We start from the raw sequence: 16,068 nt of genomic DNA on the forward strand, positions 1-16,068 counted from the left end.
CTGAATGGTGCTTCACAGGCACTTCTTTCCTCTACCCAAGCCCTCTTCCATTAACATTTCCCCTTGGTGTTTCAGCACCCTGCTCAGCCCCCAACCTGAGAGCAGCCACGGGCTCCAAACCCAAAGTAGCACTGGATCCCCACATTCGCCTCAAGGATGGCAAGCTGGAGCTGGTGAGTGCATGGTCCCAAAGTGACATCTCCTCCCCATTCTCCTGGGCTGCTCTGTGCAGAAAAACACCCATGGATGTGCCACCAGTCCCTCCCTGTGCTGAATACTCCTTAAGGGTGGGTGGTGGTCTGCACGCAGCCTGGGATGCTGCTGCAGGAATCTGGCCCTGAGCTGAGAGCAGACACAGCAAAACCTGGTGCTGAACTAGGAATGGCTTGAGAGCTTTCCATTTTGCATTGATATTGCATTTGGGCATGGGAGGGCTGCACCAGGTGTTAGCATTGAGGTCACTGTGTCACTTGCTTTCCAGAGGGATTAAAAATGGCAAAACTGAGTAGAAATGGTCAGAGGGAATCAGCCTGGCTGTTTGCACAGAATAAAGCTACTGTGCCTGATCAGTGCTCTAAGCAGCACACACCATCCTGTACAAAGCAGGGGCTGCTGCAGCCTTAGTCCCCTCTGCTCTCACCTGAACCACCCAGGGACAGCAACAGCCCATCACACAGAGCTCAAAGTGCTGATTTCCACGGTGCCATTGCGCTGCTCACGTGCTACAATTAATTAATCTGATCATTACTGAAGATTCTGGAAAAGCCCTGCATCTCGACTCTTCAGTTGAGTTTGCTGGAGGTTGTGTCCAGCTTTAGGAGCTGCAAAGGGAGAGCAGGGAGCGCTGAGCATCCCAGCTGCCTGCCAAGAGGGCTGGAAGAACTTTGGTTCTTCTTGGCCCCCTCCCAATGCTGCAGGCAACCCCAAAGCCCCCACGCAATGCCTTCCCTCGGCTGTACAGTGTCTGTCGTGGAGGCCGTGCTCCCCGCTCTGGTTTTGGGGTGCGTGTGCCTCTTTCCTCCCTCTGGGCTCTGCTGTTTTAGGAGCAGCGCGGGGCTCCGGCGAACGTCTGCTGCCACCGCCCGGCAGCGCGGGGCTCCTGCCCGCACACGGGCTGCTGAGTTCTCCTAAACCTGCAGTTCTCCTCCTCTCCCTTCTTCTCTTCTAGCCCCTATCCTATCCTCTGCCCTCCATCCCCTGCCCTATCCCCTATTCTCTCTCCCATCCCATCCTCTATCCTATCCATTATCCTCTATCCTCTATGCTGTCCTATTCTAAGCTCTATCTCTTCCTATCCTCTATCCTATCCCCTATTCTCTTCCCATCCCATTCCATCCTAACCCTTATCCTTTGTCCTCTGTTCTGTCCTATCCTATTCTCTATCTTACCATCTGTCCTACCCTCTACCCCCTATCTTCTCTCCCAACCCATCCCTTTCTATCTATCCCATTCCATACTCTATCCTCTCCCCTATCCACTCCCCCATCCTCTCCCCTATCCCCTTTTCCTCTATCCCATCCTATCCTCTATCCCACCTCCTGTTCTGCAAGACAGGGATTTAGGATTGCCCCTTCCTTGCCTATAAACCAGACTCTGCAATGTGAGGAGCTTGGGCGCTTGGCATTCCCTTCCAGAATCCATTGCTGGGAGAGGTGGCTGCTGTAGCTCTGGTAGGGGTGCACACTGTGCACACCAGGACACTGTGGGGGCACCCACGAGGAGTGTGGGACCCTTCAGCTGGAGACAAGGGTGCAGCTTTAACTTCAATCCCAGCTCATTCCCAGCTTCTCAATTGAGCTGGAATTTGTCTTTTAAAGCCTTTTAGTTGTTGCCTCTGGCACCAAAGTGGTGTTTGCACAGGTTTAGCCACCTCTGTGCAGTGCCCAGGGCTTGGGTTGATAAATATCTGCAGGAGCATCCTCATAATGAGAGCAATAGGTGCAGTGAAGAGGGAAAGTATTTGAATGTCTCCTGTTGCCTCAGGAAATATGCTGTGAATAGTTTTTATCCTCTCAATCCCAAGCACGGTTCAGGCTGCAAGAGAGAGAGCTCTAAGCATTTAATAAAGCTCCTGCCCATTTAATAGCTGCAAATCTGTTTGCCATCTGCATAAAATGTTCTTGGAGAGCGGTGAATGTATCTCCTGGAACGGGCACTGCTGTATAGCTGTAGGAAAGGAGAGACTGGAAATCCAGTCCAACCCTGCTCCTGCAGCAGCTGATGCCTGGAGCCACTTCCAGGAGAAACCCAGCACTGTGTTCTCCCAGCACATGCTTGAAACCATTCTTTCCATTTAGTATTTTTCCATTAAGTGCTTGTTGCTCCTGAGGCAGGTTCTGCAGTACCTCGGCCTGGAGGTGACCGAGGAGAAGAAGAGGCAGCTGCGGCAGAGCCTGACCACGGACTCGCAGGGGACAGTGGCCTATGGAGGTGAGCAGGCAGCTCCCCGTGGGCTTTAGCATCTGTGCAGCCTTGGTGATGGCTGAGAGAGGAGAGAAACAGCTGTTGGAAGGCAGCAGGCTGGGCAGAAACACTCATTTGAGCCCTGATGTAGCCTGAAAGCAGTTATAATAAGTAGCAGACACCAAGGGTGCCTCCTCCCCACTGCACCTGACTGCAGAGCAAATCTTGATGTTCACACCCATCAATATGATGCTTCTCCAAAGTGCTGAAGCCATCAATCTGGATTGCATTGCTTAGGCCAGAGGAGCACCAGCAGGCATGTGGATGATGTGGGGCAGGGAAATGCTGCTTTGGGTTCAAATGTTTGGAACTCTGAGAACCACGGTGTTCTAATAGATGATTCTGAATTATAATTATAAATATATATATTTAGGATATGTATTTTTATAAGTGTCTCTAAACCCTCTCTTGGCAGCCAATGGGTTCCCCCCAAGCTCTTGCATTTCTCTCCTGCCTTTTTCCCTCAGATCTCCTCCAAGCACTCAGGGATGTGATGCAGGACGAGCTGGATGAGGCTGGCCTGGACTCCAGCTCTGTGCTCTTCACGCAGCATGAGGTGGCCAGCCTGCTGGATACGTCAGCGTTCCACTCCCCGGTCAGTGCCTGTTCTTCCTGAGGAGCTGATGTTGTGAGGCTGTGCAGGGGTGGCTGTGGAAGATTTAAGTCAGGTATTAGGAGGATATTCTTGGCCTAGAGGGTGGTGAGGTGCTGGCACTGCTGACCAGAAAGCTGTGGGTGCCCCATTCCTGAAGGTGTCCATGGCCATGAATGGGGCTCTGAGCAGCCTAATCTATGGGGGTGAACCTGCCCATGGCAGGGGATGGGGCTGGATGGGCTGTGAGGTCCTTTCCAACCCAAACCATACCGTGGTTCTTTAGCATGGAAAAGAGAAGGCTCTGGGGAGACCTCATTGTGGCCTTCCAATATTTGAAGGGAGCGTATAAACAGGAGGGGGAACGGCTGTTTACATGGGTGGTAGCGATAGGACAAGGGGGAATGGTTTTAAACCAAGGCAGGGGAGGTTTAGGTTGGATATTAGGAGGAAGTTTTTCCACCCAGAGGGTGGTGAGGCACTGGAACAGGTTGCCAAGGAGGCTGTGGATGCCCCATTCCTGCAGGCATCCAAGGCCAGGCTGGATGTGGCTCTGGGCAGCCTGGGCTGCTGGTTGGCGACCTGCACACAGCAGGGGGTTGGGACTGGATGAGCATTGTGCTCCTTTGCAACCCAGGCCGTTCTAGGATTCTGTGATCAGATTCCATAAAACTGTGTAGCACGCTCATCTCTTTTAATAAAGAAACAACAGCTCCTATGGGGTGATGTGAAAGCAGCAGCCTGTGTCAGTCACAGTGATGCAGAAGGAAAACTAGCCTTAATTAATCCATTCCAACTAATTTTGCTTGGCTCAAAATGAAAATTTACTGTAGAACAGCTACTCTGTGTCTGTCGGGGATCAGAGACTCAAATGCTGGGATGGAGGGGAAGCCTTCAGTTGAATTATTTAGTGTTCCTTTTGATCTTCTTCCTACAAATGCCATCTCCTTTTCCAAATTAGTTTGATTTATAGCTATTCTAGGGGTGGAAAGCAATACACCTGCAACACAACTCGCTGGTTTTGACTGAGTGGTGCCTAAAGCTGCCTGTCCTCTGCCCTCTGCCTGCAGACCCTTGACTCGCTCAGCTGTAACGGCAGTGAGGAGATGGAGCAGCTGCAGCTGGAGATGACCGACCTGCGGCAAGAAGTCCGAAGGCTGAAGGTGGGACCTCTCCTCCATATAGACCCCAGACAGGATCTCCTCTCCCTCTCCTCAAAGACCAGAATCCCTTTTAGAGGATGTCCTATCGCTTGCTGCTTCTAATCTGGTGAAAATATTTCCCTTAGTCTCTCCTGAAGGAGGTGGAGAACAGTAAGAAGTCAATGGAAGATGAGCTCCAGAGGCTGAACCAGGTGAGTGAAGAGCTGGCTCATTGGATGTGGCACAGAATGTTGATTTTGATTTTTATTTTTTATTCTTTCTTTTTAACATAAGCACCCCCAGGTTGTCCCTGACCCAGAAAGGGGATGCAGTGTATTCACGTTGCTTCTGACTGCTTCCAGAAAGCCCTGGGCTTCCTTTCGGAGAACCGGACGCTGCACAGCAAGCTGCAGATGGCCGAGGTGGTGCAGAGACAGGCACACAGCGCAGAGCAGGACTACGAGGAAGTGATCCACTTGCTGGAAGCTGAAATTGCAGAACTGAAGATGCAGCTGGCAGGGAAGAAGGCAAAACACGTCTCTGAGATAGAGGTAATGAAACTCCTGAGCCTGGGAATACAGACGCACACAGACAGGACTGAACAACACTCCTGATCCTTCTCTGGAGGTTCCACCCCCTCCTTATAAAGGAGAAAATCATGGTAGCATATACATTACTTGCTGTATTCTACAAGGCTGTATTCTACGCTGCCTTTGGCTGTGCACTGTTATCTGTACAGTTCCCACTGTCCATTCCAAGAGAACTGTGGCTTCCTCTTTATAGCAAATGCCATAAGCTGGCATTTCCAAAAGCTGGGGCTGAAGTGTCCTCATCACCTTTCTCTCCTGGACAGGAGGACATCCTGGAGCTGAAAAGACAGCTGTCCCTGGCTGACGGCCAGCTACGGAAATCCGAAGTCTCACGGAAGCGCCTGGAGATCTGCAATAGGAAACTGCTCCTGTTTGTGCAGGTGATGTGCTGAGCTGCCACCAGCACTGCTGGCATCACTGTGGCCTCTTCCCTTATGAGGGATTTTGCAAGTCCAACTAATTTCCTGGACCATAAGCGAGAGGTTGTTTTTATTCCTTCTGCTTCTAACAAGGCGCTGCCTGTTGGCTAGGAGAAGCTGAGCAGTGAGCTCAGAGATGCTCATGTCCCCACAAGCTATGTAATGGCGTGGGGCAGATGATGGAGCCTGGCCCAGCACACGTGTCCCCTGGTGCTGCACGTGATAGTCAGAATCATTTTGCATTTTGGCCTTCCCTTTGTAAAACACATTGGTTGCTTCTATGCACAGCAAGCATGAATTTGAGGAGTAGTTTTACTCTTCCAGAGCTTCTTTTTAATTGTCTGCTCTTCCACTTCATTGCCTGTGGTGGGAATACAGGCTTGTGTAGCTAGTAAGCCAGCCAGCATGGGAAGCATTAGGACTTCCAAATGCTACAACTAGCAATAATTTGTCCCAGGAGCTCTTGAAATCAACAGGAAACAGTGGAGAGAAAGGAAGTGAATGGTTTTAAACTGAAACAGGGGAGGTTTAGGTTGGATATGAGGAGGAAGTTTTTCATGCAGAGGGTGGTGAGGCACTGGAACAGGTTGCCCAAGGAGGCTGTGGATGCCCCATCCCTGCAGGCATCCAAGGCCAGGCTGGATGTGGCTCTGGGCAGCCTGGGCTGCTGGTTGGGGACCTGCACACAGCAGGGGGTTGAAACTACGTGGTCATTGTGCTCCTTTTCAACCCAGACCATTCTAGGATTCTGTGAATTTAAACACGTCTGGATGCGCAGCACCAGGCGCTGGGCTGCGTGAAGTTTCAGGCTGGACTTTGCAAGTGGGTTTGGCTTGGACCAAGGGACAAAAATCACAGGATTTTATTTCCAGGGCCAAAACATCTCCTTGTTATACATCCCTCAGTAGTATTTGAGCATTTGTTAACCACAGGGAGAAATTACACGTGTAGGTATACCATCCAGAAAGCAGGGATTGTTTGGTAGCAATGATCATGGGCCTGCTGAAATGTAGCCTGCCAAACCACTCTTTGGAAGAGTATCTTTATGTTGTGTTCAGTATACTTTATCTGCTGGCATTAAAATGCATAATTTAGATGTGTCTGTGTATTTGCATGGGCTGTGAATGTTGCCTGTGCTGCAAAAGGCCTTGAGATAGTTGCTTCAAGGGCAATGAATAAGCAGAAGCTGATTACTGTCATATTAAATCTGATCAGCAGCAGAAGCCCATGGGGTTTGTTCTCGGGAATTATTTTCCCTACAAGTCTGAAACCTTTTATTTTGTTTTGTTTTTGTTTTACGGCAGAATGTTCACAAGGTCCTGAGCACACACGGTCACTTACAGGATGAGAAAAGGTAGGAGATGGCTTCTGGGAACTGCAAACCCAGGAACATTTCATTTTCTGACCTTTCTCAGGGGAAGGTGATTCGCACAGAACAGACCTACGCTGTCACTTTGGGAAGGAAACCATTGGGAAATGGTGCTGTGGGGGCTGCAGATGAGTTGGTACTTTAGGGGCAGCTGGCCTCTGTTTTTTGGGGAAATGAGTAGGTGAAGCACTCCAGTGGTTAAGATGCTCCTGTTAGCACGGCCCCTTAGCGAGTTGTTTGAATGAAGCAGAGTTGTGACTCACCTGCTTTTCCTAATATAAATCACTCTTTGGCTTTAGGGCCATGTACTTCTCTATCAGCAGCTATGGAAGCTGATAGAGTGAGTGGAAGCAAAGAGCAAACATGACTCTCAACTTCAGGAATGGTTGCAGAAAGGAAGGTCGGGGCTCCTCTAACCCTTGTATCAGAATTCTGTTATGGGAAGTCTGGTCGTGTTTTGCTTTCTTTTGTTTTAAATCAATTCACCTGTTTAAAGGTCACGATCCTGTTGGCAGTAACAGCCCCTTAAAGAAAGCTGATTTGTAAGAGTGATGTTAAGGGGAAACAATTCTTTAAAACGGCGAGGTTTTCAAGATGGTTATTTCTATGGTAATGAAGGAAAAAAAGGTTTTGAGGAATTCTAAACAAAATGGAAATTCTGAAAAAGTGCTTTGGTAATGTATCTTAAATCTCTATCTGTAACAATACAAGTAAATCTGAAAGAGTCTCCTGTAATGTAATGCTGAGATGCAGGGGCAGTCCCCTCTGAATGCAGTCATGTAGAGTATCCTTCAGAAGAAGCTGGCCAGGGCTGTCAATGATTGTTCCATGATAGAAGTATTGATGGCACTTTCCGTATTTGTAAGAGTCAACAGTGAAACAGAAGAGGATAAAACAGACGCAGTCTCAGATACATCTCTTCCATCTTCAGATCTTGTTGACCTTTTGCTATCAGAGGCTAAGGAGCTGCTAGCACCAATGCTCTCCAACAAGGACGGTAAGCACTCAGCTGACTGGAAAAACCCAAATCCAAGCAAGTCTCAGTGATGTTAATTGTTAGCATTAATTACTTTCCACCACTCTCCATACTTGTTTGCTGTACCAGCTAAGTCTCCCTTGAATGTTCCTGATTCTTTCATGCTAACTGAGATGTAATTGCCCTCTATATACCCATATGACTTGTAGATGGATCTGGCAATTAGGCTTGTGGTCTAAAGAGTCAAAGAGTGTGGCTTGTGCCCAGGACCAGAGGAAAGGTACTCATCCTGCAAAGAAACTGGGAGTAAGGAGGATGGTTTCATAGAATCATAGTAATGCTCTGAAAGGAACTACTTGAGATGAGCAGTCAAATCTCCTGTTCCAGGAAGGACCAACACACTAGACCAGATCTGCAGTGCTTTTAGCCAACTGCATCTTGAACACCTCCAAAAACGGAGGTCTGCAGGCTCTCTGGAGAACGTCTTCCCGAGCTGCGTTGTGCTCTATGCAGAAAAAGATTTTCCTAATGTCTAGTCTGAACTCCCCGAGGTGCAATCTCCGGCTGTTGCCCCCAGTTGTGTTGTCTGCCACTGCCAACAAGAGTTTGGCTTCAGTGTCTTCGTAATTACCCTTGAAGTAGGAGCGAGTGCTGTGGGATTGCTTTTCAGCCTCCTCTTTGCCAGGCTAAATAAGTTCATCTCCCTCAGCCCTCCTTGAGCTCCCCTTGCAGGTTCTGAGCCCCAGGGCTGCCTTTGCTGAATTTTATCCAGCTTCTCAGCAGCTTTGAACTGGGAACCAAAACCTTCATTCACCATCCTGGCATGACTGCAGCATGCTGAGTAGAGGGGAAGAGTAATCTCCCTGTTTCCTTGGCATACAAGTCTGGCAACCCAGGCTCCCTTCCACTCTCATGGCTGCAAAAGGGAGAAAATCAGTCACCAAGCATCTGAATTAACTTTCCAGCCTGAGGTTCTCAGCTGTGATCCATAGATGCTTCTTGGCAGCAGTTATTTGACCCTACTTGTCTCTTTCCATGCAAAAGAAGAGCTTCTAATCCCGTTGTCATGATCAGGTGAGCACACAGCCCCAAATGTGTGCCCACTCCTTACTCTTTGGTGCCATTCACCAACTGGGCACTGCCACAGCCTTTCCTGCACTGCACTCCAGCATTGCCTCCTCTCAGAGCGCAGGATGCAAGGAAAATAATGGTAGCCTTTGAAAAGCACTCCTAATAGATGAGCGTGTCAGCATTTCCAGAGTGCCTGCGTCAGTTATGAGTGTGTTATCATGATGTAGCAGTGTTACTTATATTGGGCATCCTTTCTAACCCTTTGCTTATTCTTGGTTTTACACTTGCAGCTTCGCCGTGTGACAGGGACCAGTGCCTGCCTGCTGAAGGGCTCCCAAACTACAAGGAGTAGGTGTCAAAATCTATCTTGCTGTGTACGTTTTACATCAGAACTCCTATTTTTTCAAATTTTTTCCTTGATAACTTGGAACCAGATCATCTGACAGAGGCCTTCATGTGGTCATAAGAGAGAAGGAAGTCCTCTCCTAGACACCAAGAGCCTTCTCACCCAGCAGAGCGAAGTCTGGGGTGAATTCCTGGATCTTTCTTTTTTTTTTTTTTTTTTTTTCCTAAAATGCACTTTTTCCTTCAGGCCAGGTGGAAAATCATGGCTCTGTGGCATTTTTTTAGACCACTGTGAGCTCTGAGCATGGGAAAAATCCTCACTGAATGCATGAAACTGTTATGTCACGGAATTATGGTTTGCTGAAGTTCCAGCCAAGAATCATAGGACGAGTGTGGCTCTGTTTGGATCTTCAGTGTTCTAAGAGTTTCCCTGAAACCTCTGAAGTGAATTACATCTAACAGAGCCACGTCCTGAAGATATCTGCTGAAAGAGCATGTTTTTGAGACCTGAATGTCTGTGACAACTGTATTAATTGATCACCTTAAGTGAACCTTAGAGTCTGCCAGCATGGAGGCAGTTAGGTACAAAGCAGGCATTTGCAATCCACAGTTTTGAGGTTAGGAAAATCATTTTCAGGCAAAACAGCTAGCCAGCACAATGTGAGGTCCACGGCCTCCTCTTTTCTCTAGTCAGTAGCAAGTCACAGTATCACAGAATCATGTGTTGGAAAAGACCTCTGAGATCATGAAGTCCAACCCATCCCACCACGCCCAATAATTGAGTCCTTCAATGTGCCACAACCCCACAGCTCTTGAACATCTCAAGGTATGGTGACCCCACCACCTCCCTGGGCAGCCTGTGCCAATGCCTCACCACTCTTTCAGAGAGAAATTTTGTCCTAATATCCAACCTGAATCTCTCCTCACGCAACATAGGGCCACCGCCTCTCATCCTCAAGTCTTCATCTTACCTTTTGTATCCTTTACCCGAGTTACAAAAACCACTTTTTCGTTTCAGCCATCTCCATCAGAAGACCACGTGGCCTCCTCCAAGCCAGAACAAGGGTGACCAGCCGCAGTCACCGAGCCCAACCAAGGAGCTGCCTGCAAAGCCAACATAAAACCTCCCATAAGCAGCTCACGCTCAGAACTGCGACCGCTCATAGTGCAGCTGCTGTGCTGGGAGATGGCAAGGACACAAAGCAAGAGCTTCAGCTTCCAGGCAGCCCAGAGAGAGAAATAAGCTTTCTAAAGTGAGACTGATTCCTCCTGACTGCTACCCAAGACTTTTTCAGCAACCTCCCCTGCGCGTCTACCTCTGAGCTATTGTACAAGGCTATCTGCTCTTGGTTTTGCAGCTTTATAGGAAAACTATTCTCAAGAGGTTACACAAGCCTGGATTTCACTGGCAGCCTTTTAGAGCTTGGATCCTGTGTAGTAAGAGGAGCACGGACTTATTCAAGGGACTCAGATTCCTTTTGGTATTTCATATACGAAAAACCAAAGCACATTTAGTGGCTGTCATCAATGCAGCTTAATCCGTAGCGTGCTAGCTTCTTGGGATAGGTACTTCTCTTTTTATTCTTTTTGTATAGCTTATCTCAGCTGCGATGCTTGAAACAGAAGCAGCGTCCCAGCAAGCTGCTGGGGATGTCTGCGTGCAACTGGTGCCCGCGTGCTGCTGAGCACTGAGTGCTCTCTGCAGAGCCCAGACATAGCAAACACACCTCAATAACAGCCTGCAGAATCACCTGGGAGCTGGATCTGTGTGGTGCAAGCTTGTACGTGGTTAGCAATGGACGTGGTAGAGGTCTGAGGTGAACACTGGCAAATAAAATGAACGCACTGCTCAGCAGGTGCTGGCTTTCTGAGCAGGGTTATGCTTGCAGTCACTGTGCCCTGGTCTCTGGGACAAATATCTCGCTCCACTCCATTTTAACTCCCATATTTTGGCAGCTCACAGCAAGATACACACAGGAGTGGCAGGCAAACGGGATGCATTCTAGTTGTTACACCGAGTTACAGTTACTTTAGCTTTCCTTTGTGTGGGTTCAGGGCATCCTTTATAGCTTACAGTACAGGCCTAGGAAAAATCATGATGATAACTAATACCTACTGTACTCACAGATATCGCTGCACTGCTAAGACAACGAACTGCGTGCTGGAATTCCTCAGATAAAGAACCAGTCTGAAATTTCAACTGAATTTACTTTCATAGCTTGTGACTTTTTTGAATACAACTCTCAGAATGTAAATTAAAAGACTTCTTTTAAAAGGAAACGTTGTTCTTTGGACCACTCACAAGAATACAGCCAGGAAGGAGGTGCTTTTAAACAGCATTTGTCTTGCTGGGGTGTGCCGTGCTTCACAGCTTGCTCCCTAGCGCTCCTGTTTCAGGAGCAGTTACTGGTGTTTCTTGTGGGTTCAGCCCTAGGGCTTGGTTCCCATCTCATGTTACACAGGCAGGGGAAAGCTGCAATAAGACAGTTAAGATGTGCACAGAGCCAAACCCAGTCTCGCCAGTTTGGTCTGCCCTGTGTCTGGGAAAGCACCTCCTGTCCCCACGGGGTTTGTGTGGCAGATCCCAATCTGCTCATAGCAGCATGTCTTCAGAAGCGTTGAGCTGCAGGCTCCGTTTGAGGGCAAAATGTCTCCATCCACTGCTCTCCGTGGCTGCCAGAGCGCAGAACCGACATGGCTTTGGGAAGGAGCAGTCTGTGTGTCATCACGTACACACAGCAGCACCTGAGACTTCATAGAAAAGGGGCATGTTATGGAATGTGTAACAGCCAACAGTGAAACAGAAGAGGATAAAACAGATGCGGCTTCATCTCTTCCACCTTCAAATCTTGTTGACCTTATTATTGTGCCTGAAGAGTCTTGTGGCAGTCAATGGGGGTTTTGCTACCAACGCCAATAATGATGGGATTGTCTCAAAGTGTGAGTATGGATCTGAGGGCTGGAGCAGAATAGAGCAGCAGGAACGGTCCCATCCCAGCAGGGCTTGTTTCTGTGCTCTGAAAGAGAGTGCTCTCGATGCTCCTTCCATAGCCATGTGTATTTTAATGTCCCAAAAAGAAGATTGCATATAACATATTCGCAGTGGGTCATGGCCTGGCAGAGGTAAGCCTGCCCGAGCCCAACCACAATGCAGCTGGTGCTCACATGTGGAAACAGTGAGATTCCGACCCAGGGTTGCTGTATTTTGTGTATCCTGAGCTGAATGCCTGCAAAAGAGCAGGGAAGTCATTAACCTTTCACAAAGCCCATGCAATCCTGTGTCCCCAGCATACTGGCAACCTCTCTGAAAAAGAAACCATACAGGCTCCTATCAGACAGGAGATCCTGGTGTCAGGCTTTGTCCGCTTTCCAAAGCAGCCACGTTACTTGTTTTCCATTATTTTCTTTGAACTAGTCACATTCCATGCACCACTGCTTCAAGCACAGAAAACTTTCCATTTTCCTGCTAATAGCATTGTTGCCAGCTGCTACCTTTCCAGAGAAATGTTGGGAGATAACATGACTGGAGATGCACTCCTGGAGGTGATGCTGATTTCAGTGACCCAGAATAACAAACCTGTGTCCGAGATAAGCGGGATCAGGCAGAGCTCAGTGCATCGCAGGGTGACATCTTATGAGAGGCAAAAAAGGGGAATGTGTGAAGGGACAAAGCACAGCCAGAGCAGCCACAGAATATGTCATTTGAACAGGATGCATTTTATTTATGCTCTGGTATTGTCAGAGAGTCTGGAGTCTGTCATTTGTAGTATCATAGCTTGCTTATAAGGTGCTGGGAATCTGCTGCTGTCACAACACTTTTTGTCTGTGTAGGAGAGCCCCGCACGCAGCAAAGAGAGGGAGAGTCTGGCTACAAATGAGTCCTGCAGGTCATACTGAGCTGTTGCCATGTGAATCAATGAGTGTTTCGTGAGCCACTGTGGGAGATGAAAGCAGTCCCTGTGAATGGACATAACAGTGTTCGACACACTGCTTGTGTATAAACTCACAAAGATGTAATTGAGGAGTACCAGCAGGGTCAGCTGTTGGCCTGGCAGCTTTGGGGGTCAAATACCCATGTCCTGATGGCTTTATTTTGTGTTTTTCTTACTCAAAGCAGTTCAGTTCCTACCTGTGGGCCTTGTTCCCTAATGAAATAAACCAAAACTAGGTATGACTGCCTCATTTAACAGCTGCAAAATGGGGAGGTTGGGCTGACAGCCACCTCAGCATTATCTTGAAAGGTGAGTGTAGCAGAGAGCCATTAGTACACTATTTATCTGCAGTCTGATGGGTAAGGTAACCGAATCTGCTGTAAGATGTGCCGGGCTGGAGCTCATTAGATCTTCTCTTTCATCTCCGTCAGTGATCTCTGCCACCTCACTGCACGACCTTGGCAGGCCGTTCCCTCTCACTTTTGCACCAGAAAAAGAGACTTGCAGCATCAGCTGATGTAAGCAGCACAGGGAAGGCAAAGCACGAGGGACCCACAGGATATGGGGCCTGCTGGGGAACGGGCTGCTGATCTCTGTCCTCAGTGCAGAAAGCACCAGGATTTTAACTTCTGCTGACTCTGAAAGCAGCAGCCCCGACTTCTGCTTAGTTTTTGTCAAGCAGGGCTATGTTAAACGCTAGCTGCAAACTGTGGGAACACATTTTTTCATCAGACCTGAGCACCGCTGGGGAGGGCAGTGCGGTTGCAAAGCCTCCTCTTACAGCTCCATGCAGCAGCATGGGCTGGACACGAGCCCACTTCTAGGAAGTAGAAGTGCACTTCTACACTGCTTTAAATATGGCTCTGAAAACCGGGTGAACTTTGCTGCTGAATTTTTAAAGAGATTCTTTAATGTTTAAACGATGCTGATTTTCTAAGGGTTGTTAAACACGTGTGAAAGACAGCTGGGAAGTGACTTGGTGTGACGATGCAGAAAGAGCTGGGCTGTCTGTGTGATGCTGGTTTGCCATCATCTTCTTCCTGCTGTGTGAGACAGCCCCTGCAGGGCTGACCACTGCCACAGACCTTCTTCAGAGGTCAGATGCTTTTGTAATGAAGTAAACAGGAATAAGAACACCTTGAGCAATCCCTACAACTTCTTTTCCACTCCTGATTCAACTCTCACTTGAATTGCTGCTGGTTTTTGGTTTTTTTTTCCAACGTATACCCAAAAATGAAGCAGGGAAGTTGAAGAAAGAGAGAAAAGCCATTGGAAATGGGTGAAGTGGAAGCTGGATGGCGTCTACAGACCAAACGTCCTTCCTGGGGGTTGTTCTCATTTCTAACCACAGAGATCAGGTTCCTATCAGCAGCACTGAGCTGCTGCAGGGTGAGAACTTCCTTCTGAACAGCTCCTGTGAGAAACACCGAGGGCTGAATGCCAGCCCTTGCAGCCAGCACCCCATCTGTGTAGGTGGTAGAACAGTAAACTGGAATGGATGGGCTTCAGGGCAATGGGAATGCCTGCAGAGAGCTTCCTCTGGGTTGGAGAAAAGGTATCCTACCACAACTGCAGTGTTCCAAGGGGAGTTGGTGACAGGAGACCAATGCGTATGGGAGAAGGGGAATTCTAGTCAGGGCTGCCCAGCAGAGGAGAGGATGGGAAGTTACTTTCCAAGATACTGACCTGTTTTCTATGATTAGAACGAGGTAAGAGCACTGCTATTGAGCCACAAAGTAGGAACGGGTTGGTGCATTGCAGCAAGAGGGCAGAAACAGTATTTTTTGTTTCCTGTTCCCTCCGAGGAAACTTAACATTAATAGAGGTGGGAGAGAAATACCATTCCTTTGAAAATGTTACATCCTGAATGGGAAAGGAGAGCATAAAAGCAGGTGTGAAGGCAGATGCAGGGTTTGGATGACTTGGTTTCAGCACCCAGCCATTCAGCACAGCCTGCAGGAGATGTTGGCTGCTCTGGCCATGCAGGATGTGGCTTTCCCAGAGTTTTGCCATTTGAGGGCTGTGTGTGTTCTTTACAGAGCAATGGCAGGCTGGCCCGCTTGGTTGGAGGCAGCAGAACGTTTCAGGAAACATTACTGATCAGAAATAGGACCGCAGCTTCCTGAAATGCCTGTCTAGAAAAGGAGATGCTCTACAGCTTGAAATGATAAGGAGGCGGGAAAGGAAACGTGATCTTGCAAAGTGTCAGCTGGTCCCCTGGGAGATTTTGAAAGGAGGTTTTTGAAGGTGTAAAACATTGCCAGGTTGGTCTCTCACATCCCCTTCTCACCTCCCCTTGGTGCCCTGTGCTCCTGCCCACAGGTGCCACCAGCATGGGCAGCTCCTCCTCCAGTGCAGCCACATACAACCATAGAATCATAGAATCATAGAATTGCTCAGGTTGGAAAAGACCTTAAAGATCATCGAATCCAACCACAACCTGACCATACTACCCTAACTCTAATAACCCACGACTGAATCATGTCCCTGAGCACCACATCCACACATTTTTGATTAAACACACTCAAGGACAACGCAGAGCTGGTGACACCTTTCTGCTACGACTGCCTTGTCCAGCAGGTGGCCCGACAGAGAGCAGCTCTCTGCTGTAACACATTCTCTGGTGCAACACGGGGAATTGGAGCACCGAGGTGAGGGGTAACACTGTGAGCACAGGGTGAGGTGAGCCCTGGGCACGGCGGATCTGCCCACCTCAGCACTCAGATGTTGTCTGCTCACCCCCTCCTTCAGGGTCCTACAGCCCTATAGTCCTTTGACCCCATCTGCAGTACTGCATCCAGGCTTGGGGCCCCCAGCACAGGAAGGACGTGGAGCTCTTTGAGTGGGTCCAGAGGAGGGCCACTAAGATGATCAGAGGGCTGGAGCAGCTCTCCTGTGAGGAAAGGTTGAGGGAACTGGGATTGTTTAGCTTGGAAAGGAAAAGGCTCCATGGAGAACTCATTGTGGCCTTCCAGTACTTGAATGGAGTGTATAAACAGGAGGGGGAATGGCTGTTTATGAGGGTGGGTAGTGATAGGACAAGGGGGAATGGTTTTAAACCAAGGCAGGGGAGGTTTAGGTTGGACATTAAGAGGAAGTTTTCCACCCAGAGGGTGGTGAGGCACTGAACAGGTTGCCCAAGGAGGCTGTGGATGCCCCATCCCTGCAG

At 48.7% G+C, this 16,068-nt stretch overlaps 1 protein-coding gene across 1 annotated transcript; it reads left to right on the plus strand.

Moving 5' to 3' along the window:
* The first annotated feature begins 74 nt into the window (after window positions 1-74).
* LOC100548106 (syntaxin-binding protein 4-like) lies at window positions 75-12,150 on the plus strand. Its single transcript, XM_019620657.1, has 11 exons — window positions 75-173; window positions 2,334-2,430; window positions 2,931-3,058; window positions 4,126-4,218; window positions 4,344-4,409; window positions 4,560-4,748; window positions 5,051-5,167; window positions 6,511-6,560; window positions 7,442-7,572; window positions 8,913-8,970; window positions 9,986-12,150. The coding sequence occupies exons 3-11, from the start codon at window positions 2,957-2,959 to the stop codon at window positions 10,086-10,088; spliced, it is 909 nt and encodes a 302-aa protein (XP_019476202.1). The 5' UTR covers window positions 75-173; window positions 2,334-2,430; window positions 2,931-2,956; the 3' UTR covers window positions 10,089-12,150.
* The last annotated feature ends 3,918 nt before the right edge of the window (window positions 12,151-16,068 follow it).

Source organism: Meleagris gallopavo, chromosome 16 (genome assembly GCF_000146605.3).
Source record: "Meleagris gallopavo isolate NT-WF06-2002-E0010 breed Aviagen turkey brand Nicholas breeding stock chromosome 16, Turkey_5.1, whole genome shotgun sequence".
Classification (NCBI taxonomy): domain Eukaryota; kingdom Metazoa; phylum Chordata; class Aves; order Galliformes; family Phasianidae; genus Meleagris; species Meleagris gallopavo.